The 26528-nt window shown below is 46.2% G+C and overlaps 1 protein-coding gene across 2 annotated transcripts in view; it reads left to right on the top strand.

Annotated features, from left to right (window-relative positions):
* The window catches only part of LOC6729881 (leucine-rich repeats and immunoglobulin-like domains protein 1), a 120372-nt gene extending 100537 nt beyond the window's left edge, over positions 1 to 19835 (top strand). Inside the window, exons 8-13 of one of the 2 annotated variants that reach the window (XM_016174549.3) lie at positions 568 to 665; positions 6505 to 6734; positions 8852 to 9235; positions 9576 to 9634; positions 16948 to 16992; positions 17715 to 19835. In XM_016174549.3, the coding sequence (XP_016036647.1) occupies positions 568 to 665; positions 6505 to 6734; positions 8852 to 9235; positions 9576 to 9634; positions 16948 to 16992; positions 17715 to 17833 (935 nt within the window). In that variant the 3' untranslated portion in view covers positions 17834 to 19835. The remainder of the gene's footprint in view (positions 1 to 567; positions 666 to 6504; positions 6735 to 8851; positions 9236 to 9575; positions 9635 to 16947; positions 16993 to 17714) is intronic. The other variant, XM_016174548.3, reaches the window with a different exon arrangement.
* The last annotated feature ends 6693 nt before the right edge of the window (positions 19836 to 26528 follow it).

Genomic DNA, 26528 nt, shown 5'->3' with positions numbered 1-26528 from the left:
TTTTCTGTGCGCGACCGTGCCACCGGAGTCCGCCTGTCAGTCCAATTTATGTCAAATCTGATTTCGATTTCGAACGGGTATTGACTTTTAACGCTCTCGCGGCACATGCATTCGCGTAGATGATGGAGTCATGGAAGGGCAGAGGTCACGGTTCAGCGGTCAGGGGTTGAGGGTTGAGGGCTGAGGGATGCCCAGCTGAAATGGGGATTGCTCTTATTACATTTACACACTTACCGACATTTATTGGTTGGCTGGCAATTATTGAAATGCCTGGCGGGGACTCCCGTTCGTTCTGACATTTATTAAGAATTTATATGTCCGTATAATTTTGATGCGAGTTCGTTACCGATCTGGTTGCCCGCCCCCTGGTCATTACATGTGCTAATTACATGGCTCCCATCCCAATTTACACTTTACTGCTACCAATGTCTAGGGGGCGCCATCGGGCCATTGATTTTTCGCGTTCGCTACCATTCGCCAGCCATTCGCTGCCATTCCGTGAGACAGGACAATGTTCATGTTATTAACTAATTTCTTAACATTCTCTTCGTTATTTTGCGCCCGCAGTTTCGCCGGAAATCTCCGTGGAGCGTCCTGTGGTCTTCTCTGGCGAAGGGCACGAGGCCACGCTGGTCTGCATCGTCCACGGCGAAACACAGCCTGAGGTATGTTTTAATTAAATTTCATACATAAATTTTCATTATCGCGCTAGCTCACTTGGAAACACGTACAGCAAACCATACTACGCCCCCGCAGCGGATGCTACAGATACACAGATACACCGATGCCATAGATACACAGATACTCGGACAGACGGACAGATTCCGATGCCCATATGTACAGGGCATATCCCATAGACTTAGCCGTCTCGGGGAGTCCATTGTTAAGCTGAGAGTCGAAAGCAGATGACTGCTGCCACCACGCATTAATTAAAAGTCTACAGCGGCAAATTGAAGTGCAACACAAAGTGCAGATAAGAGATGATAAAAAGGACGCAGGCAGCAGGACGACAAAGAAAAGGCGCCGAGCATAATTTTAATCAAACATCGCTCACAAAAAGTCCGAGCGAGATGGCGACACTGTGCGAGCGAGAGCCGCTGAGCGTGTCCTTGTCGTCCTGTTGCCGAATGCATTTTCCTACATTCAGAGCTTTTCTGCAGTAATTTCGACTTCACTTTTAGCCCGGCTCTCGCTCTCTCATCCTCTGGTGTTTATTTTTGTGCTCTGCGCCTTTTGTCGACATTTAAATTAATACGCTCGGCTATAATTCAAAGTAAAATTGCGGAAGTTGCCAAAGCGGAAGTGAGAAGCGGCGGTCTACCGACCAAAAAAAAAAAAACATCAAAAAAGCACAAGAGAAATGCCAAAGAACTGAAAAGAAACCCAAAATGACATGGCGCACACACAGGCGAGAAGAGCTGGGCGAAAATGGAGGGATTGGGATATAGTAGGGTGATCCTTTGCTGCGAAAAGTCTGCCTGGACATTACTATAATTATTATCCTGAATCCTTTAACCTTGAATTGTATTTATATGCAATTTTCAGGCATCTAACTTTAATTTATTTATGAAATAGTCAAGCATTCCAATCAGGCAGAAAAACCAAGTCATTGCCCTTAAAACCCGGCTAGATTGCAGATTCCTTTGCACTAAATGACTGCCCAATAAACCCGTAATAAGGACCTTGCAGGACCTTAATTTGGCCAGAAAGTGACCGGGCTCACCCTAACGTACGTAAGAGACGAAACCCGAATAATGACTTGCAACCGCAAATGTCAATCCTTAAAATTATACAGCTCCCGTTTCATTTCACTTTGTTTCGCTCCATTTTTGGCCCGATTCGTGGTAAGTCCGACCGCCAGCGACTCTGGGCCCGTTCCACGAATTTTCCGACAGCGCATTAAGTTTTTATGCTATTTAATTTTTAACATTTTCTTTCTTTTTTTTCGGCCCTCGTTTTGTGGCCGCAAAGAGTTGACTGCTTTCCAGCGAACAGCGTAACTATTTATTTGCCAGCTAGCTGGTGCTTTTTATTTGCTCTGTCCGACACATTTCATTATAGTCGTTGGCCCCCTTAACCCTTCGCTGGCCGCCATGCCTCGTTTTAACCCCCTGCAGCCGAGCGTCAACGTCAACGCCTCCTGCTTTGCATTGTGCATGCCATCGCCAGTAGTTGACGGAGCTGTGGGCGGTTAAAAGCGGGGTGGGCGTGGCATTTAGTAGTCTTTGAGAATGGCATTTCCGCATGCAATTTTTACATTTGCTTGCCTCTCGCTTCTCGTTTTGGCCGCAGTTCGTCATTTTCCCTTCATTCATTTAATGCTTTTCCCCTTTGCCATTTTTTATGTTAAGCTTTTCTATTATTTTTGCATCCCTGTGGCTAAGTGTATACAATTTAACGCTTCCTTTTCGGTTGTTTTTTGGGGCTTTTTTTTAACGAGCCTCCAAGTACTTGACTCTGCTCCACCTGCAACTGCATATATACACATTTCAAGTGTGTGCCACAGACACAGAAAGTTTTTTTTGATTAGCTGCAGCGCAGGGTTTTATTTTTGCGAAAAATGTTAATTAAGGAATTCATTGGCATGTAAACTCTGCAGCGAGCCAAAGGTCAGTTTAATTAGCGTGATAAGAGGGGGAAAGTTGGGCAAATATCTGTGGCATGCCATATGTACTGTAATTACGGTCACAAATCTGTTGCATAGAATTTTCATTCTCGTTTTCTTCACTGGCGGAATTTAAGCAATGGCACAAAGGTGCAAATGATCGCCGGCCAATGAACTAATGAGTCCTGATGCAAATAATAGGTATATATACATATATGCCCATCATTGTTCGAATTGTTCTTGTGCGGCGTGCAATTTTAATTATGTCTTGTCAACGATAACCAGGCAGTTCGTTGCGGAAAAACCGCACTCCACGCCACACGGGGGCTTCATATTAATTATTTAGCGCGCACTGAAAGGTACTACATACATATATGTATGTATATGCATATGACATTCCCATGCATTGGCACTTATGTGCATATTTACATATTAATTACGCATTGCACCACGAGCCCAAGTCTCGCATATTCATAATCCATTGATATTGTCGATTTGTTGCATAATGAATATCATAAACATGCTCTAAGCTCCGTCTGTGTGTCTCTGTGTCTGTGCCACTCCACTGAGGCTAACCAGCCACCCAACCACCCAACCACCGGGCAGCAACAAAGTCATTAGAGCAATTGTCATTAACATGAGCGACGGCAATGAGACAACATCATTATCAACGGCATCGGGCGGCGGTGGCAGTATTGTCAACGATGTTCTCGCCGTCATCGATGTCGGACGCATTAAACATGCAGCAGCATTTGACAGAGCCATCAACGTCAGCAGCTAACAGCATTAATGGGCGTCCGTTTGGACAGCCACTGGTCCCTAATACGCCCGCACACCACCCACCGCCCACTACACCCACTTCCACACCCACCCTCCTAAACAGGGAGCCACTCTGATGAGCTTTCATCGCTCATCAGCGAGCGATGGCGGATGTCGGGGGAAAAGGGGAAAGATACGGCTGCCATGCCGCTACTATGGCTTTTAATTATTTTGCAAATTAATTTCCAAATTGGTAATTTTCTTCACATTTACACACTCGCACACACACACACATACACACGAACGCAGCGCACGTAATGAGTTTTTGTGCCCGGGTCGGAAGGACTGCAAGTTGGCCTATTGGCCCGATACGAAATGAGATGTTTAGATGGCACAAAATTGCGAGATAATTAGAGGATTCGTCGGTCTGGAAATTGCTTGCTTGCCATCACAACGTTGCAAAAACTACTTGATATACACACGATTTAAGTGGTAATTTATCAGAATGGTATCAACGAAGACAGGTTCATGAAGGGTTCACAGATTAGCGAAAGCTAAATGCATTGCATTACATATTTACTCATTTACTAGAAATGGTCTCTAAATATGAAATTTAATTTAAAATACCCATATTTCCATTGAAAGCCATATTATGCAGCGTATTATACCATATATTTAAACAAAAAGGGGATTATAGCATATGAAACATTATACTCCACAATTAGTTAAACGAATAAAATGTTCGTTGAAATTAGTTTAAGGCCACTAGAATTACCAAACTTCTGGGGCATAAATTCGATTCAGCTGTGTGCAACATGTGGCATATGGAGCAGTGTGTAAAGTCTGAGGAGATGGCCCGATTATAGACTTAATGACATGGTAGGCCAGCACTCTAAACTGCTGTTCAACTACTGTCATTAATTACGGCAAAGTTATTTATTGTCATTATCTAATTTCTATTAGCTTTTCCCCAGGCGGCAACTTTGGGGAGCAGCTGTGCCAGGGCTCTGACCAATTGGTGTAGGCAACAACTTAAGTCAAACTGTGGCCATTAACAGCGACACCAGCAACACCAGCAAAAAAAAAAATAGGAAAGCAGCGGCGATTCCACACGCAACTCTCTTATGTGCGTGCCAACGTGGCGTATGCGTAATTCCCACATGCCTCTTGCAATTATTTCCTTGGCTCTCAGTCGCTTTTCCTTTTTGTTTTTGTTCCTTAGCGCGTTTTCACTCGCAGCTGCCACCCGTCTAACAACACTCTTCCTTTGGCAATTTCCGCTGTGCCAGCGAACGAAGGTATTGCATAATAGATTGCCAGACGAAACGGAAGGGAAGAGAAGAGGAGCTGCTGGCCAGGACTCAGGATCCTGGAGCTGCAAAGACGGAATGCCAGTTGGCTGAGGCACGCATACTCTTCTGCTTTCTTTTCTTTCCTTTTTGTCTGATTAGTGTTGATTGGTATTTCTCGCTTTGCTGCTCATCAATGCTAATTTCTTGGCGCTTCTTCGTCTCATTTCGGTTTGTTTTGTTTCGGCCAGCTTGAAAGTTGGCCAAGTTGCTTGTTTCGCATCGATTTCCTTTTCCGTGCGCAGCGAAAGCAATTGAAAATTAAGCGCAAGTGCAAAAGATTGATTGGCGCCACATTTGCGTGGATCTATTAATGAAGTGCACACAAGACTCGGGAGCAATCAATTGCCCCATCCGTGGAGCAATTAATTCAGTTAGCTGGCAGGCAAAGCTGGGCAAATATCAAATAAAATAATTTCTGGCCATTTTTCTGCCACGTCAACACTTATGCCTCGTTACGCACGGTTGAAGGAACGTTGCCAAGACAATTCTTCTCAACGATGATAATAGTGGTCAAGGGAATGAGATGGGGTTCCAAAACTAGAGCTTAAATTAAGGGAAAAAGCGTAAAATCAACAGCACAGCCATTCAGTCGGCTAGAAACAAAAGGCACGAAAAACGCAAACATCAACATTTTGGACAAATAACGGCATGGGCAAAAAACATTTACGGCTGCACACGTACACATATACGTCGGGAAATGGGTGGAAATGGTTGGAAATGTCTAAGCGCGCTGGTGTGAGTGGAAAATATGACAACACATATGCACTGCTGACAGTCATTTTAATGGAATATGCGGCGAAGCACCGCCAGCGTTAACTAATCCAGCCAAATAGGAGCAAATAAATACTAGACTTGCAAATAGAAATGCCACAGATAGCTGGCTACTATCTACCCACTCACTCTCATCTGGTTTTTACGTTTGCCTCTATTTGTTTTAATATTTGTGCCTTTGTGGGCACGGGGACTGGAGATTGGATTTCGGTATGTGCGTCATGGCATCGAGCACCTGCTGCTCGTGGTGCTTTTGGAGCTGCCCGTATCCCCTGTTAATTCGTGCGTTCTGTCCTTGCTTATCTGCCGACTACGGCCCGTATCCGGCCGTATCCTGGCGTATCCTGCCGTATCCTCGCGTATCCTGTCTACGAGCTGTCAGCGCGGCGACAGCCCGGCGCTGCAGTGACTCGCGCCCTCAATTCATTTACAAAACACGCACGGTCCTCTCCGTCTGCGTAGTTGGCATCCGAACACACTCACATGACCGTGAGTCCTTTTTCGGGATGTGTTTGCAGAGGATTCGGGACTCGCACTTGACACACAAAACATGTTGTCGTAGCTGGCTGCAAAAATATGTTGCAAACAAATAGGTACAAACAATGCCGATCCGTTGCCGAATCGAAGATGAATTTCATGCCAGACGTCGTTGGCCACAACTGCTGGGGGGTAAAAATCTGATGGGAAATCAATAACCTTCGGTGGGGCACGTCGATCTGGTTTTCAATTTCAACAGGAATTACGCTTAATTGACGCTCAAGTGACAGCCGCACGAAGTGGCAGTGGAAGTACTCTCGCCGCAAATCGTCTTAACTTTTGCCCCCCAACCGGGGAACCTCCTCCACCGAACCCCATTAAAAACACTCGACCACAAAACTCCAACCTCGACCTGGTCCAACCCGAGAGTACATCGGGTACACCAGGTGAAACGCAATCACGCACACCACTCACCTGGACACATTCGCCAGTTCGAAACTCGTGCTCGCCTCGATTGACCAAGTTTTCAATTATTTACAGGTAATTTGGTTCAAAGACACCATGCAATTGGATACCACGGAGCGGCACATCATGGAGACGCGGGGATCAAGGCACACGCTGATTATACGCAAAGTGCATCCGCAGGACTTTGGCAACTACTCCTGTGTGGCGGAAAATCAGCTGGGAAAGGCACGCAAGACCCTCCAGTTGAGCGGAAAACCGAACGTGGCCGTTTTTAATTCACCGCCAATCAGTCAGTACAAGGACAGGTAAGATTTCGATTGCAAGTGGCCATGGATGGGAAACGAGTTTGGGCCACGTGCCAACTTGGACAATGCTTTGGGTGGCCAGGTGGGTTGGGTTGGGTTGGCTAATTACGACTACGGCAGGGCCACGACTTTGTAATTGAGCATAAAATGCAAAATCCGTTGGAAATGTCAGGTGCTCCGGCCTGATTGGACATTAGACACTGCCCCTGGATGTGGCTGATGACGATGATGATGATGATGCACTGAGTAACTTTATTAGATTAATTTCGTTGACTGACATGGCAACCGAATTACGGACAGCTGGACGGACGGACAACTCTCCGGGCCGCCAGTGAGCATACGTAAACGTAACGTATGAAACTTTTAATTGGATTAGCTGTCATCAAACACACGCACACACAAGGGGGCACGGGCAGACAAAGGCGGACGGATATGGGAGCGTTGGTGGAAAAGTGCGGGGAAAGTCAGCCAAGCGACAAACAAGCTCACATCACACCACTCGAACGAAATGGCAGAAGAAAAAGACACAGATAGACCGACAGCTAGATAGCTTTGCAGCGTGTGTGTTTCTTGTTTTTTGCACCAAGCGATGTCGGCCAGGTTACACCTTTCAATAATTCAACCCAAATGAAATCCAATAATCCGCTGCAAAAAGGTCAAAGCGGGCAAAAACGTCAGCTGTGTGTGGCGCACATAATTGCGAGCTAGCAACCATATTGCGCATACGCCCCGTTAACGCAACTTTGCAAAAAGCAACTAACCGAACATTTTGGCCATGTCAACTTTGGCGCTGATTTCATTTCGTTTCATTTGCTTTGATTCCCTGCCGCCGGAAACTGCTGCCGGCAATTAAGCTACCAAAAAGCCCGAATCGAGCATACAAAGTACGCAAAAGCGCCTTTTCCTCCTTTTTTCCGGTCCCTTCTCAGCCGTCTGGCGCCAGTCGCCGGCTCTTCAATTGTTAATAATCATTTTTATTGCTTGCGTTAGTTTTATGCTATATGCGAAAAGTTTCCTGATTGGCGTTTTATGTTTTTATTGTGCCCAGGACTTGAAGTTATTAGTTCGCATGGCCCAATAATCATACAGAATACATTCGAGGGCAAAACAAATGATGGGCCGTGCCGACACAAACAGGATGCCAAAGGACGTTCGTCCTCTATGCCATCAGCATCCCAATGCTGATTAACATTCAAATTGTGTGCCGACTTTATCGCAAAGCAATGAACTTGCGCCTTTTGTAATGGCGTATTGCGACATCCCAGGACGAAGTGGGGCATCCGTAATTAGTTGTTTACTTGAGCAGCTCCATTGGAGTGTGGCCATAAATAACTTTGTCCATCGTCTGCCGGCTAATGAGCTGCTCCGACTTTAAAGCACAGCATCGCGCCAACTAGGGGTGTTCAACCTTTAAGCCAACACGGGGGGCAATGGCCAAAAATGCAGTTTCACCCACCTCCACTTGGCTTCCTAATCGCGGTACAATGCACCCAGCTGAAGGAGTCGGGGTCGGTCATATAACTTCATTTACACTTGAGCTGAGAATGTGGCAGGACTGTTGGCTTTTCGGTTGAATGGACGCATTGTGCGAGCAGTTTCAGTTACCCAGGAACCAAGCACCGAGATGCGAGATGCGAGCTCCGAGATGCGGGGCAGCTGGGCAAACAAGCAGCCAATAACAAAGGCGAGGGCGGGCATTATGTTAAGACTGCAGCAACAGCAAGCGAGGGACGACGAACCTCGAACCCCGAGCTCCTTACCCCGTGATCCCTTACTCCCGATCCCGATTCCCGGACAACAAAGCTGCTGGCTGGCTCATACGCAGTATCTTAACCCAGCCATTGTCGTCAGCCATTGATTACGTTGTTGTTGTCACTCTGGAGGTCCCTATTCCCAAACCCCTGCCCCGATGCCCGTCCAGCATCTTGACGTGACTGCCGGCTGCGTGTTGGCCTTAACTGCAGTGGCTGCAGCTCTCAATGGAGAATTTAACAATTACATATTGATTGCCAGCGCCTCGGAATAAATCCCCCGCCAACTGTTGCACGCGAAAAACTTTGCGATAACCAAGCCACTCACTCACTCACTCACTGACTCACTCCGTCCTCCATTTTCAGATACAACATCTCCTGGGCCGTCGACTCGCACTCTCCCATCGAGGAGTACAAGCTGTCCTTCCGCAAGTTGCCGCAAGGACACGAGGTCGTTGGCAATGCCATCGACTCGCCCTCCTCCTCCTCGTCGATGTCCTCCTCCTCGTCCCAGATGTACGGCTCTGGGCTACATGCGCATCGGATTGGCAGCAACATGGGCGGACTGTCCGGACTGTCTGGCAGCGGCAGCTACTCCGGCTACGGCAACGTGATTCACTGGGGCCACAACGACTGGCGCAACGTCGTCCTGCCGGCAGTTCCCGTTTCGCACCACTACGCCCAGGGCATGAGCTACATGGTACGCGGCCTGGATCCCGATCAGCATTACGAGGCCACCGTGCAGTCCAGGTGAGTCGGATGGTGTCAGATTATAAGAGCAAAACTTTACGGCGCACTGTAGGGAGTTTTAAGCCGCACAGTGGAACCGAGAACCGAGATTAAGTTGGCCGGCATGATGGGATATCGCATTGTTCTACGAAATAGATTAACGCAGTGGAGGGATATGCAGTTTGGTGCCCACTGTGCACTGCGATTGCAGTGCAGAGCCAATCTGGCTAATTTGACCACTCGAGATATTATTTATAGTCGCATAACGGGGGAGCTGCCATCATTAGCAATCATTTGCATATTAATACCGGTAATGTTACCGAGCTCCATGATTAATACAGCAAACGGCTCTCCATTGCAGGAATCGATACGGATGGAGCGATTTGACCAACAGTTTCGTCTTCTCCACATCATCAAATGGTGAGTACTCGTTCAGTAGCAACTACTCGTTAGTTCTGTAGCTTCTGCAAACACAATAGAGCATCCTTTCCGTGTGGCAATCATGCAAATACTCTTACACGAAATTACAGAAAAATCCGTGTACCACTTGATTGGCGCAAGTCGTTTAATCCCTTAGGGTATTACTACCTCGGCTAGCCGTGGGTCAATCGAATGCATACCATTTGCTTGTGTCCTTTCTGTTGCTGGCTGTATGCATAATAATTTGGTATTATGCGCTGCTTTCGCCGATAATCCACAAAAATCACAATGAAGCTGCAGCGGGCAAACAGAAAGGCAAGCCATAAAAATAGCAAAGAATAAAATTCTCCAATCGCTTTGTATCGCAGCCCGAGGAGAAAACATGTTCGAGCTGTCATAACTTAATGCAGTTAAATTTATTGCCGAAGCTGGCCAGTGAAGCGTGAAGTGCACACGTCGCTTTCTCGTTTGTTTTCGCTGCGAGAGTTTCCGCAATCATTTCACACACAGACACTCAGACCACCTTGCACATGCACAGCATGTCTGTTATCACACACAGTCCTTAGTGCACTCGCACATAGAAATCGCAGCTTAATGAGTTCTTTGAGTAGTGATCACCCTCGTTCCTCATCTGGGTATCAACTTACCCCACCACAGGATCGTGGGATCCTCATTTTCAATACCTTAAACCGCATCAAAACTCCAAATATAATCGATTTGATACAAAAAAATAGATATTTCCAAAGCCTTTTTAGTTGCAATATGACTGAAAATGGTCGTATAGCTGGAAGAATGACAGTTTTGTGCAGCTTTTTATCAATACTAACGATCCCTATCACTTTTGGGTGGATATGGAAAAAATTATTTTTGAGTGAATTTTCACTTTTTTGTAAGGGGTAACATCATCCAAATTTGCAAAAAATTCGAAAAATTTTACATTGCCAAATTCGAACACCAGTCGTTAGAAAATTAAATAGGGAGTTCAAAGAGACATTGCATTCTATATTTGGACAATTATTTTCAGATTTATGCGTGAAATAGTGATACATTTTTGGTGAAAAATCGTAAAAACGAGTTTTAGAAAAATAAGAGTTGATTTTAATACATTTTTTGACCATAGCTTCACTAAAAATGGTCCTAAAGTTGAAAGAATTCTTGATTTTTGTAGCTAATTATCAATACTAACGATCCTTATCACTTTTTGGTGGATATGGGAAAAATAATTTTCGGATGAATTTTCACTTTTTTGTAAGGGGTAACATCATCAAAATTTGCAAAAAATTCGAAAAATTTTACATTGCCAAATTCGAATACCAGTCGTTAGAAAATTAAATAGGGAGTTCAAGGAGGGATGGCATTCCATATTTGGACAATTATTTTCAGATTTATGGGTGAAAAACTGATTAATTTATGACCAAATATAAAAGAAAAAACTTTTAGCAAAGAATTTTATTATACTTACAATTCATTTTATTTTGAGTATTTGTGCTTGAACATATTTTAAAGGAATTTCCTTGCTTTTGATGGCAATAATTGGGAGAAGGCAACAGAACTTGGGTAAATAAGGTCCAATCCTCGTGCTGCATGAAGTATACGCCACGTTGGCAGTTACTTTGACTGCCAGTTGATAAATTTGCGGTTGAGAAAATCTCCATGTGTGTGCATAACTAATTGATGGCGCACAGTCTTGACACTGCATAATGAGGGTGAAAAATCAAATAGGGCCACAAGGCGGCGCTAATTGGATGTTGGCGAGCCCGGAAGTCCTGCTAAGTTCCTTGAAAGTCACCTTCGTGACGGCAATAAATAAACAAAGATGCAATGCGTCGATGGCGGTACGACCAGGTGGATGGATAGGTGGGTAGATCTAAATGCACACTCGAAATCCATTTATATGCAAAACTATTGTTGCGTTGCATACGGAATTCGGGCAGCTGGAAAAGCGGGAAGCGGGAAAAGACAGGGGAAAAACGGCAGGGAAAAGTGAAGAAAACGTAGGTCTGCCAGCGTGAAATGTGGCGCGCACAGAAAAGCGATTTTCCATGCAAATGACGCACATTTGGCGGCGCCGGCTCCAGATCCGCTGTCTTTTGCCATCTTTTGGCTGCCATGCCACTGCCATTGCCAGTGCCAGTGCCTCTGCAACTGGAACTGCCATGCGAAATGCATGCAAATGCAAATAGTGCACGGTTCAGTGCCGTTGCGGCTGTTGCAGTTACGCTGATGGGTCTTCTGTGCCCCGTTCTTGGGGCAAACAAACGCATAAATATGCAGTGGCAACAGCCACAGCAATAAGAACAATAACAAAAGAAATATGCAATAAACACGCACATGGTGAGTGAAATACTCGAGCTGCCAGCCGGCAGGGACAAAGCGAAGCGGTGAAAATTTAATAAAGCAAAACGTGAATGCCGCACACTCACAAAAGGCTTTTCCCTTTTCCTCCGCGCGAGGAAAAGCTATAGCCATTCGATGCCGGGAAATGGTATCGATGTCGCCTGCCGGCAAGACGTGTTGCTTTTGACGATCCTGGTCCTGGCGCACATGTATCCGCATAAGATGCTGGCATATGGCATACGAGGTCCTTGCGCCTCCAACTTCATTACGCGCCATTGAAATGCCATTCCATAGCGCTCCATCGATGCGAATTGCAACTTCGTTGGCGGCAATTTATGGCTGCGCTTTGTGCTAATGGAAATGACTTCATTATATTTTCGAAACGTAAACAATTTACGCAATTAGTGACCGAGCATGCGATGCAATAATAACCGCAGCAGCCCCACCACCACCACCACCACTGCCAACGAGGTGCAATCGAGCAAAGCGGCAACTAATGAGCCCGGAGTGTCATAACAACAATCCTCGCACAATAACCGTAACACTAAAGGACGAGAATTGTCCTAGACTGCTGTATGTACACACACACAGTCGCCATACACACAAGTTGAGAGAAGGGCAGACAGGCAGTCAGAGAAATATCAGCAGTTCATTTACCTGTGCACCTCAGCACGTAAACGTGTCCTGGAAGTGGAGCAAGGTGGCCCGCAGGACTCCTGCCCTATCCTGGCCACTAAGGGAAAGAAAATGCCAATTGAGCGCTGCCTGCAGTTCACATTTGGACTCCATTCGCCACGCATTTAAGAACCTTGGATCCGCAATATGACGAGCTTCCACAGGTAGACACATTCCAGCTGCAGATGACGTTTGTTGAAACAATAGCACTTTGTACGGCAAAGCCAATGGGAAGTTCAACAAGTAAAAGTTAGAAGGAAAAGGGGTTTCTTTGTGGTGGAACTACCGATAATAACCAACGGAATTAATATAAGGTTATCAGCTTAAGGGGTATTATGAATGTACAGTAGAATGAATAGTACTTTAAGCTCAAAGAAATTATGTTTTAATGGCAGATTTGAGCCAATATCCTTATCCATCCACATTCGCGTTCATTACAGCTTAGAAGGACAATTTATGCGGCACATAATGGGTCAGCTTAAGGACCCCCAAAGGGCATATCAACTTCGATTTTCCTCAGCCATATTATCCCCATTGCGAATGGCCTCCAAGTGCATTTAATTTTTACGATACTTCGTCTGCCATCGCGACCCATTGTGTCGCTGATATTATCCTTGTTGCCATTGTTTTTGTGTGAGTGTGTGTGTGTGTGTGTTGCCATTGTCAAAGCCCCAATGCGTGGATGTGACTAGGAGGGCGGAAGAGGAGGAGATCGTAGAATAGACTCCCCGCCAGGTATGCAGCCATTTACATCATGGAGTTCAGTTATAGTAACGACAGTGGAGCACGCGGGCTCAAGGGTCAGGGGTTACGGGTAGCAAGCAGCACATAGAGATATAAAAAATAATGCATTTTGTGCACGCGAAAAAATACTCGACATAAAGCAAAAAAGAAGTTAAATAAAATTACAGCATAAAGTAAGGCAGCGATGGTGTGTGAATGCGAATGTTTGTGCGGGAAAGTGGGCATTGGGCGGACGTTTGGCAGTAAGGAATATCAGAAAATGAAAGACTCGTTGAAAGTTGCGTAAAACTTGCTGAAACTGCCAACTGAGGAGCTGCTGCAATAACAGCAATAGCAAACGCAACAGCAGCAGCAGCAGCAACTCCAGCAACACCAGCAACAGCAACAAGGCATTCAAACGATGACAAAGTGGACCCTTACTGCATGTCCTTTAGAATGCGTCGGGGCGACGTCGCCGCTCCTGGCACTGAGCGTCTGCTCAAAAACTTTCAATTTACTCGTCCTAGTCGACGACGGCGGCCATCGTGTCCTCCGGCCCCAGCTCCATTCCACACCCTTTCCCTTTTTTTCCAGGCCCTTCCCTGTGCGTTTGAAGCTTTTGTGTTGCCGCTGGGAATACTTTAGTCGAGGCCCCGCTGAACAACTGCAGCAGCGTCAACGCTTTTTGCGTTCCATTCTCTTTTTTTTTCCTGTTTTTTTGTTTGCCTCCATGTAAGTTGGAAAGTTTGCCAAGGCACACACATATACAGAAGAATCGGGGAAAAAATGCGAGAAAAGCTGGGAGAAAATGAGGCAAGAGCCAGCCGAAGTTTTGTGTAGTGGCAGCATAACAAGCACACAGGCAAAAATAGCACCGCCGCTGCTCTCAGTTGCAGTTGCAACTTGCAAGATGTGTAATGCGAATTCTCCACGTGAATGTTATGTTTATGTAAAGTGCAGGTCCCACAATGCCAGCCCAACACCATGCAGCTTTTGGAGGAGCCACAGACAGACAGACAGGGAGACCGAAAGACTGGGGGACAAGCAACTGAGACACTGTTGCTGGAGTTCCTGGCCACAAACGTTGAGTGCTTGCATACAAAGGAATGTGAAACTGCATTATACTGCTATGGCAGCATAAGTATTCCGCCGGTGATGAGCTTTAATCTGGGCTTTAAGGGTCCGACCAGGAGCCACTCTGAACCCGGGAATAAAACAAACCAGATATAATGGAGAGCCAAATCCGTGCGGTCAGCCGGCGACAAACGAGCCACTGGCCCGCGTGGAGCATTGTTGAAATGTCGCTGCCGGGCTGCCAAACTTGAAAATCCGCGGTGAGGCAGCCGCTGCTGCGTTTTGCGAATCTCTAATAAACTAGCAGCACAGCCCCGGGCTTGGGCTATGCCACGACCATCGTGTCACCTGTGCGAAAAATCGGATTTGCCTGCTGTACTTACCGGGCACCGGCAACAAAAAAGAGCCAGGACATCACAACAACGTCCTTACACAGAGAAAAACATGTTGATCAAAGGCAAACTACAAACTAGATCCCACATACAAGCTTGAAACTTTTCTAAGCCAAAGTTGGCATCTTAACCAGATTAAAACCCATTTCGATTTGACATCTAGCACCACTTTTATTGCTGTGTAACGCCTGACCAGCAAATCCGCGTCCGTCCATGTCGATTGCATTCGGCCATTTGTATTTGTTGCCGCACCGCAATGCTATAACGTGAAAAGCGCGTGGAGGATGTGGGGGAGCTGTGTGCCGCATGGCCAGGATGTGGGGGTTGGGATGTGGTGGGTTGCGAAACCGGACAGGTGCCGAAAAGCGTACCCGGAGCGGACCCACTCGCCACTGCGGCGACATCGATGGCTGCGCGCTTATTTAGCTGCGCAAACGAGAAATCACAAGTGACGTTACGGTTTTGTGCCGCCAACCGCAAGCAATAAAAGTCGTCACGACAGCAGGACAGTGGGTATGGCATTGGGGAATGGGCAGTGGGTATGGCATTGGGCGCGACGCATTAGCCAATCGGCCACATGGTCACGAGTCCAGCTGCTGCTGCTCCTGCATCCTGCCAGCCTGCATCCTGCATCCTTTTCGCCATCACGGGTACGTGGCCGCGTCTGTTTTCATTACAAAATTGCCGGCGTTAGCTGGCACCGCAATTGACAATTTGCTTTTATTTTATGTTGACAGTTGGGGAATTTATATGGTAACGCCGGGGGAGTTTCTGTGTGTGCATTGCCCGTCGGCCATTTTTCTTAGTCGCTTTACCGCCAACAGCCAACAGCGAACGACTAAATGGCCAAATGAATAGAGACATACGAGAGCGCTGTGGAAACATTTGATGCACAGACAGAAGACACTGTCAGTTTGGATGGAAAATTGGTATTCTTTTAGAATCTAACAATCTGCCAATTTTATTTTTATAAAGCACAAATTCAAAGGTAGCTTAAGCAGGTAGCATGGCTGTATCTTAATAGCTTTAGGAAAATATGCTGTTCATATTTTTATGATCTTGCTCATAAAAGCATCGTTTCATATTGGAAGGAGTTCGAAAATGAAAGTTGTCATGTTTTGGAGGCGTTGGCAACCTAGATGCCTCGATAGATAAGCTGTCCCGGTTGCTGGCCAAACACGTGTGCAACATGCAACCTACATTGATACCACGTCCGGCACTTGGCGCCGCCTCGCAGCAACATTGCCCCATTCCCCGCCAGAAAGCAGCTTCCATGCGGCGGAGAGTCCGATGTTGGCTGTCTATTAAAAGTGTCAGCAATCACTGGGGGCGGGGCGGCATCCTTTCTTGTTGACTCGGGGGCATGTGGAGCATTGAGGAGATGTGTGTGCTTTAGATATGTCGCTGCCGACTGGTTGGCAGGCCATCAAATATTTATAAGATTTATTCGCCCGCAACTTGTGACAGTGCGGCAATCGACAGCGGCAGATAAAGAAGTCGATGTCCCTGGCAGCCAGGACATTTCATTAAAATCGATGTGCGGACGGATGATACATGTATATATATGTACACATATATAAACGTATAAGTGTATATGTGCAGGCAGGAGCTGATCCTGGTCCGTAGGTCGCCTCATTTACGGGTGTTTACTGAGTCAGATTCGCCCTTTGAAGCCCGACTCCAGTGGCCAAATGCTCATTTGTCATTATTGACAGATGCAGCACGTTGCCAATTTAATTGGCGGCCTTAACGAAATGATCTGGCTGCCGAGTATCCAAGCATCCGAGCATCCAAGCATCCGTGGAATGCGTGGACTGACCTCGCAGCCCACCTACTTGCCTGGCTAGCGGCCCACTTGATTGGCCATCTGCATCCGCATTCGCAGTCGTTGGCGCAAAAGTAAATCCGCCTGATTGCAGATTGCATTTTAAGCGTTAATGATTTATTTGCCCGCATGTATTTGATTTAAATATCGGCAGTACCATGTGTACGTATGTGTTGGGGGCACTTACTGCAAGCCACCAGCACCGTAGGCCCTGGCAACCAACCATCGCACTATCCCTACTTTCAACTATCCTAACTTTCAACGACTGCTACACGTACTAATTGCAGATGGACCTGTCGATCTGTCAACCTTTTTGAATCACGGTCTGTCAGGTTAGTCTCGCTCTAGCTCTAGCTCTATCTCTTTCTGCCATCCAACTCTTTCTCTTTCTAACTCTCATTCTCTCTCTCTCTCTCTCTGTCTTAATCTGAATGTCTGCCTCCCTCTCTATTTCTATCTCTTTGCACGTTTCTATCTGCATGATATTTATTTTTTAATACCTTGTGCACACAGCTCAGTATTTGCGCTAAGCCATACGGAATAACTGAAATATAGCAATATAATAATAAGAAAATAAAATCGGAAATAAACCAAATACCATATACATATATATTTGAATGCGTTTGTCCGGACAGTTTACCAACTATTTGGCGTACCATTTCCGTTGCCATTTCAATGCTCGATCAAAAACAGAAAACTACGTAGACGAGAGCCGAAAACAAGTTTTAATGTATGCCATTCAAAGTCCGTTTAGATGGCAAGTGTGCATGTGTGCGTGTTTGTCCTGGCGAGGTGTATTTCATATATATATATATATCCCCATATATCCATATATCCATATATCCGTATATCCACATATCCATAGCCATTGAGTACATTTCAATCTGTTGACTTGCATGCCCGACCAATTTGTTTTACGACCGTATATAGAGCAATGAATATGGAAATGCACACATTCGTGTGCGATATGCGATATGGATTTCTATGTACCATTTCTTTTTGAGGCCTTTCCGAGTGGATTAATAAAAGCGAATGCAATCCATCTTTATTGCAGATAACGAGATGAGAGATCTGAGCGTCACCTTCTACGGCAGCAGCGCCATCAACCGACAGAAACTGGGCCTCCTGGCCCTGAGTTCCGCCACTTTGGCTCTGAGCCTGCTCGTGGCCTAATTGCTTTCCAATTCGACCTGAGTTACGAATTTCACCGCCAATAGCACAGTAAAGCGAATCGATTGACTTTGATCTGGGACAGCCGAACGGAGATTGGATACCAAGGATACCCAAGGATATCGCGCTCCTGCACAACACTCTAGTCGTTTAAGCGATGATCCACATAGGCATAAGCATTTCTCATTGTTCGACTCGAATTTCTCAAGCAAGTTTAGTGAATTAATCAAGAAACGCAAAACGGAACCATACATTATACATGTAACAATCAATGTAAAAGAGCATGCAACTGTTCAAACTAGGACCCATAAAGCATTCACTACACCCACATTTGCCGACCATTCCAGCACTCAAAAATAAGGAAAAGAAAACCCCACTGTACATAGATTTTATTGCATACTCCTAGGTATAAACTGCACCAAAGAAAAAGTCACTCGACGACCGAAGAAATACATTTAAACATAACTAGTATGTACTCGAGGCTAAAGGGATGATGGCCAGCGATGAGCCGGGGGTCAAGTTCCCGGGGTCACGGCGGTGTGTGGAGTACTTTGTAGCATTATGCGGATAGTTAATTTAATTAATACATAAATGCATAAACTAATTATCGGATACGGCACTGCCACTGCACGCCACACCATGCGTTTTAGTCAAATTCAGAATCCAGAACTCCAACTAATTTGCAGCATTCGAGACACGGAGTGCATTTGAATGGCTTACAGCAGACAGCGTTTTCTAGCTTTTTGCAATTTGTATGTATGTAGCGCTAAGTAGCTTAATTGACCGCATAAATGCAATTAAATTAGTCAACAGACCTATTGATTTGGTATGTAAATTAATCGACACACAAAAATGGCAGCGTATAGAAGCTTCCACATGGCTATTGGATTACAATTAGTGCGTAAGTGTAAATAAATATGATTGATGATGGCTAACAGTAAATACCAGTGAATCGCAAACAGTAATAACTATAAATATATATAGTATATATATAAATAAATTCCCGAACTTGCCGGGCTTTATCTCAGACACCGAACAGTGGGTGTGGCCAAGGTTGTTTTATGTAAATATAGTGCAGCACAGTCATTCGAAATCTCATGATATATGTACTTACAGTTCGATACTCGTATTGTTGCTTCAGAACGCAAATGGCACCTTTCTCGTTTGGTTTTCCGGCACCCTCGAATTATCCTTTTTGGCAATCCGAAACCAAAGACCAGAAGACCGGACAGAAATCGCACCCCTTAGATGCAGTCACACGTATGAGCTAGAGGTTAAGTGAATATTGTAATGAGATTAACGACAATGACGCCTACATATAAATAAATGTATAGGAGAGTAAAATTTAATTAATTATAAAACTCAGCCACATACAAGATACGCATTCTGCTTTTCTAGAATTAAATGAGGTGGTTAAATAACCGAATAAAAAAACTTAGCATAGAGCCATATGTGTAATTAATACTGCTGTCGAACGATTGGCCACACAAAGCGAAAAGTGAATTACAGTAAAGTATAATTTGTGTTAATGTGAATGTAAATGGATGTGCAACAAGCGATACAATTAATATTACAAAACGCCACAGATAAAGTTAAATCCCCAAACTTGCCCCAACTTCCCAGGCCCCCAAATCACCAATTCCCCCAACCGATTCCCACTCAAAGTTGCTTTGGTCCGGCGACTGGAGCCCATCGATAAGTTAGCTAAATGATGATGAGATGATGACGATGACGTCGGTACTCAGTATATATATACACCTGATATAGCGATCGAGCCGTTACTTGTATGTGTAATTTACAGCTTAGTTATAGTTATTCGATTTTGTTAAATGCAACAAGAAATACCAAATCTACTTTAAAGTAATTATAAATGCTAACCCACACCAGAACATTTTCGGTATTGAATGTATATGTGACTAGAAACCGTATGTGTATGTATATTTGATTATTTTGTAAAATTTTTCAAAAACTATAAATAAAGTCTATATTACCATATAAATGTAAACCCGAGGCTTCAACCTTTTCTCTGTTTTCTCATAATTTATGCAGCCCCCTTTCAGAATGTATTTTTCCACTTGTGCCGCTGGAAAGTGGAAAGTGGATTGCCCTCCGCAGAACGATGATGCTCATCAAGCACCCTTTACCGACTCCCCCTCTTGCCTCCTTGGAGACGTTGCAGAATAAACACAGATGCAGTTGCAGCTGCAGACGCTGATTCCGAATCAGATTCAGATAGAGATGCAAAGATGCAAGGATGCAGCTGGCGGGGTGCTCGTTGCGTAAATGCAAACTTGGTTTATTTTATTTACTCCATCCAGTTGTCATAGCCCAATGCAGCCGGCTCACCTTTTGTATGTTGCTCGGTGATGGCTGTGTAGACATTTAAGTGAGCCGGCAGAGATGACGACCCAGCCAGCCATCCACATCTACGCTCGCACCCAGCCCGACCATCCGTCCGTCCCACATGATGGAATGGAAATGAAAATGGAAAAGTTTTCGTGCCGCCTCCCAGCATCCACAGCCACATTCGCATCCACTCGACTGCCAGATTGGAGTAGCAATGGTTACACAAGCTCTGCTGGCAGCTCCAGGAAAAACTTTAAATGGAAAATTTGACAGACAGACATAACGGTATTTTAAATGCGATCCGAATCACACACATGCGTCCCAGCAGCATTGTGTGTCCATCAGCAGCTTAGGCGATATGTTCAACACATTCTATAGCATATATACGACTATATCCTCGGCTTACCTACTCCAAGTCCGAGGAGAGTTCAAAGTGTGCTTTCTGTGGTGGGGCGGTGAATTGAAAAGTTTAGCCGGCTAATGAAATGGCGGCTGGCCGGGATCAAAGAACGTGTGCCGCACGGCATTAATATCTCGCTGCATTTTATGAAAAATAAATATATATAATTTAGCCCGAAGCGGGAATAAAGAGAACAAATTCCATCCGGGGCGAAATTGCAAGGTGCAAATGGCATGAAATTACCGCAAAGAACTGGCGACCCAAAATGTCTTGCCACCGCTCCCTCTCCTCCTGGCCCCAATCGAAAGTAAATGGGAGCGGGGGAAGTGCAGGGGGGGATGGGGGCAGGACAAAACCCAAAACAAGTCACCGAATCTTCCACACGTACGTATGAATGCGCCCATGTGCGTGTGTGCACCTCATTTCCGGCCATTGTTTTCGGCCCCGTACACGAGTCTCCTGCCTGCTGGGGCTGTCGTTTAGCCGGTTCCTGCATTTCGGTGCACTGAGAGAAGCAAAAGTGATTCAAGATTGATAGATACTTTCAACCAGCCTTGAAGATGTTTATCTTTAAGATAGGTGAAGAAGTAGTACGGATATACATGTAGTACCTATATCCATGAGAATCTGTCAGTTTTGTAGCAGAGAGAAAACTTTTGACTAACTCTAGTCTTAACTATAATCTTTTTAAGATTCAGTTAAGATTAGTTAATTTTTCAGTGTCCTGTTTCGTTGTGTTCCCAGTTCTGGTTCGGGGTGCTATTCTCAATGCCATTCTCGTTGGCGTAGTCGTGCCCGTTCTACTTCCTGTTGTCGTTTGGCTGCTGTTTTCACGTTATGAGCTACTTGTTGTCCCGGTGCCGAGGCCTCCTGCCATCCCCCTATAACCCCCTAACCAGCTCCTGTATCCAAACATACGCAGATGCGGATGCGGATCCGTAGGCCTGGTGCTGCGTGTGTGCGACATGTTTACATAAAGTCCTTTACCGCTTCTAATGCATTATGGCAACAACACGAACGCCACTCGACGCTGCTTGTATTTATCGTACGTTCTCTTGCCCCGGAGCCTTGCCTCGACCGGGCTAGTTGAATGCGACAAGCGGCAACAGCAGCAGCAGTAGCAGTAGGAGCAGCAGGATGGGAGAGGTGCTACCTGCAGCGTGCAACGTGCAACACACAGGCACACTTTGAAATATCACAGACGCATCGCACACAGACACACTGCTGCTGCTGCTGCTGCTGCTACTGCAACAAAGACACACTCACAGCGCTGCATACATATTTGCATACGATATTTATTATGCTAAAAATAAGCCAAGATTTAAAAGCAGGCGAAATAAGGCCAACTTGCCTGTGTGCCGGCGGTTCCTCCATTCCGAGCTGCATAATGAAGGCGAGGCGGGAAAAAAACAAATGTCATGACAACTCTCACTCAAGCAGCCTTCACACCTGCCTTTCGCTTTTGCACACAGTCTGCTCCGTATCCGTATCCCCTTTGTGCCACCGGAAGTGGGTCACGTATGCTCGTTCTCCTGGGGCTCCTCGGGCTCCTTGGTCTCCTTGGTCGACTTGTTCGCCTTGGTCTCTTGGTCGAGACAAAGCGGGGTTGGCTGTAATTAAGCCCGCGATGATGATGGCGTCGTTGCCAAATGGGCTCCACGTTTGTTTCTCAAGTGCCAGCGCCGGATGTCGGCTGCTTGGGGGAATCTGGTGATTCGAGTTTGAGCGCAGCCAACCTTTGAAAATTAACTTAAATTTTTAAAAGCTTAATTCGCTTGCCAGTTTGCTAAGCGGGGCCTAAGACGTCTGTAATGCGTTTAGCGATAGGCATTTGCATGCTTTTAGGCGCGCCGCATCTACGAACAAAACAGAGCAATAAAAGCGAGAAGCAAAACAAAAGGCTGCCATAAAAAGTGCTAAATCCATTTTGCAACAGACGGCTAACCCAGTGGATGGATGCCCACCCGACGAACCACCCACTCGCCAGCCAGCCAGCCAGCCAGCCAGCCAGACTGCCTGTGCGTGTAACAAGTGCCACTCAAAAAAGAGCGAAAAAAAAGAAGGTGGAGGAGAAAAGGCGGGCTGAATGGAAACAATGAAGGCGAAAAGCACTTAATAGGCTGCCACAGCGCCGTTGACATGGCCATTTATATGCCGCAACTTGGCAGCGTTTTTAATTCATAATGCACTGGAGGGAAACAAAGGCGGCGCTGACGGGGGGCGTGGCCCCGTGCCCAGGATGTCGGAAGGACTTTGTGACACCAGGCTTCGCCTCTAAGCCAACCGGGCTGCTGTCCACTATCTGAGTGCTGCCTGTCATCGACGCTTTTCATCCCGACATCGAAGCTGAAACTGATTCCCATTTTCAATGCGAATCCAGATCAATCTCTGTTCAGCGAGCTGTCGTCGAATTCAGTAACTGATTTTGGCAACATCGAACTGACAAGTAAACCAAGTTGGCCACGATACCGAAGGTAATTAATAAGCTTGACAACGAAGTACATGGCCAATACATGGGTATTCCTTCTTTTGAGGACACTATCGAAACGTCCTTTGAATTCAGCAATCCTCGTCTGCTCAATGTTCGTTAATGAAGGGGGAAAATAAGCCATCTCTGAATAGTCATTCGATTCCTCGCTTGAATGGACTTCTTTGTTGCCTGCCCTTCTTATTCATAACATTGTAGCTGCAGGAGCAGTCGTCGTGAGTCCTGAATCCAGCGGTCCAGCTCTTTGTTTGCTCCCCAAATTGGGACATCGCTACGTATACGTAATATCATTTATAAATACGCCTAACAACACCCAGGCCCCATACGTATTGATGTGCAGCTAATGCGACCCCAGAGAATGACTGGGCAGCAGCCGTTGTAGAGGCGGCAGTGGCTCCATCGGCAGCGGCAGCAGGACCTCCAGGAGCAGCAGCACCACCACCAGGAGCTGAATCAGAAGCTGAAGCGCTAACGAGCTGTGCCTTGGCTGCAATTGTTGCCAGAGCTGAATGCCAAAGCAAATAGCAGCTGAGGGGCAACTGAAACTAAAGTCAAATGCAGCAAAAAGAATTGTAAAAAACGAGGCAGCAGTGGCATACAACAAATAGCAAGTTTGTTCGGCGCCAGGGACACCAAAAAAAAAGGGGGTGTGGCTGTGGGTGGTGGTGGGTGTTGGTGGGTGTGGGGCACAACCGGCAGGCAACCAAATCAGAAAATCCGATTTGCATGGATTTGTTGGTTTCTTTTGTTGGCGTAGAGTATCCTTGCCACTGACGCCAATGCTGTTGCTGCTATTATGCTGCACAGAATGCTTGCTGTTGACTTTTTGTTATTTTTTCTTAATGTCTGCTCAATGAAAAAAGTAAAAAATGGGAAATAAAAGTAAAAAAAAAAACGAGGCAAGCCGGCTACCGCTGCCACTGGCATCGCCTTTGGTGCCCGCTGAATTTTGCTTGTTTGTTTGTTTGTTTCTGCTAAATTGTGTTTTCCCTGTTCATTCATTCGTTTGGCTTTCCCATCCGTTTTCTGTTCAGTTCAGTTCTGTTCTGTTGCTGCGGAATTTTTCAGTGATTTTACATGTAAGCATCCTTGTGAGCTCTGTGGCATGTCCACAATTGAGGCAGCCACTGCGAGTCCTGGCAGGACAAGCTTGCCCTTTCGGACCGCCTCGCCTATCGTCCATCTGGAATCCCTGTCCGATTTTATATGTTTACCCCGCTTACAACTCCGTTCTCTGTTTCTTTTCATACCCGCTAGTGTGTGATTCCGAGGGTATATTGTGTTCGTGCACATGTGGGGCGCGTTGCATGCAAATGAAGACGGTATGAGAGGCTATACATTGAATGGATTCCCAATAGCCTTAAATACACTAATAATTCTGTTTATTTTACATATCCCTTTCGTTGAATATCTTTAAAGTGGTTAATCATTGAAACCCAAATCATGTTAGATTTAATAGGTAATATCCAGTCGAATCGTTCCTCCTAATAAGCGCGTTTTATATGTCTCTTTCTGAGGGCAATTCCCGTGGAGAAAGCGTCAACGAAGTTGTCGTTTTGGACTGCTACATCGAACAGTTGCTTGGGGAGTCCCCCCTGCCCGTTCCCAATGCGGGAATCCACCAAGTCCAAGTTCCACCCACGGATTTGCCTCCTCCAGTTGCCAATTGTTCGATTCTATTGCACACTGTTGCTCACTGGCCACATATATTCGTGTGCGACTGTGTGTTCTACAAAGATTTCCCATGTACAATAACGTAATCTACATAATTTTCTTTCAGTTCGGTTTCTCTCATGTCTCCCATGTCAACATTTCCCACACCGTTTTTCAATTTTTGTGGCCAGGCATTTGACTTTGGTTTGTCCTTGCCGAGAGGAGCGCACTCACTCACTCGCTCACTCACTTGTTGCCCACCGCCCACTCATCCACTCAGCCGCCCAGATCCACCCACATCCACATCCAGCCATGCATCCACACATTGAAGTGGGGTCCTTTGCTGGTCGCTTCCCTCCTGTGGCAGCATGTGTTCGCCTTCCGGCAGGAAAGTATGAGAGGGAGCGGCAAGCATCTCGACCAGTGGCTGTGGGAAGCTGCATGCGACCCACTGCATCAGCAGCCCGTGCTTCAGTCATGGTCTACTTCTCGCCAATCGCATTATTATGCGGGACATTGTGGCCGGCTTTCAGCGTTGCCATAACAGCAGGACCAGGACCAGGAGCAGGAGCGGTGGCAGGAGCCGGAGCACCGAAGCTGGTGAAACAACTCCAACTGCGGCGCCAGCTTTGCACACACGGCTGAAGCCATAATCCATCATAAGTTAAAATGCCTAACCCATTTGCAGCAAAGATCGCAGTGGCCATTGTTTGCCTTGGTGAGCCCACTTCGCTGGCCAATTGTTGATGGAAATCCATTTCATTTTAACATGCTGGCCAGCGGCCGCAATTAGTGCACATCCAGAGCGAGGGGCGCTTACTTAGCTGGCTTTCAACTGCTCCCGCTGCTCCTGCTGCTCCTGCTGCTTTTGCTGCTCCACCACCGGATCCGAGTCCGAGTCCGGGTCAGCCGGAGACTCCGGGCCACTGTGTGTCCAACTGCCCGGCTGTCAAGCCCTTGTTGTCACACAGAGAGAACCTGCAAGTCCGGCACATGGCATGCATGCAACGTCGTCGCCTTCGCCGTCACCATCGTGGTATCTGGACGTTGTCAGGCAGCTGCCAGCTGAAGTGGCATTAACTTCTCCGTGCTCCGAGCTCCATGCTCCATGCTCCATGCTAGGCTCCACTCCTCGCGACGCCTCCCACTTCCAGAGATTCCCGTGCTGGGCTTACGTTTTAATACTTAATTCTATCTCATTGCCGTTGCTCACTTTAATTTTCCTGGATTTTGTCTCGGCCAAGTGATTGATGCTAGGGAAAAGTCTGCGAGATCTCAGAAAATGTCAAGTGGGATAGATTAAAAATGTAGTTTAGGAACCCCAGGTATTCTACTTGCAAATCCCTTCTGTATTACCCTTTAAACAGCAAGATGCTTGCTGCTTTAACTTGCTCAGTTGGTCAATCTTCTTTCACTTGCCGGATTTCCTGGCAAATCGCTTAATTTAAAAGTTGCGCAAATTGCACACTTGGCCCTCCAATAGAATGTGGACCACGGCTAACAAAGTGCCACAATTTTCTAATTACAGCCGCAGTGAGTGCGTGCTGCATGCCGCAGCAAAGGCAACATAGGCAACAGCGGCACGCAACCAAAGCGAATGCAACAAGCGCCAAACTGCTGCATTAAATTAATTGAAAAATCAGAAAAGTAAATAAAGCAGCAGGCTGAGCAGTTGGGTGTGGCTGTGGGTGCACATGGCTGGGTTGGGTTAGTTTGGGTGGCAGGAAAGAAGTGCAAATTAAGGGAATTCAGTGCACGACAAAATCGAATAAACAGCGGGCCGAATAAACCAACGACCTGCGCTTTCAGCC

The sequence above is a fragment of the Drosophila simulans genome, chromosome 3R, assembly GCF_016746395.2.
Source record: "Drosophila simulans strain w501 chromosome 3R, Prin_Dsim_3.1, whole genome shotgun sequence".
Taxonomy (NCBI): Eukaryota; Metazoa; Arthropoda; class Insecta; order Diptera; family Drosophilidae; genus Drosophila; species Drosophila simulans.
Note: the sequence above shows the minus strand (reverse complement) of the source record. Positions and strands in the feature narration are given on the sequence as shown.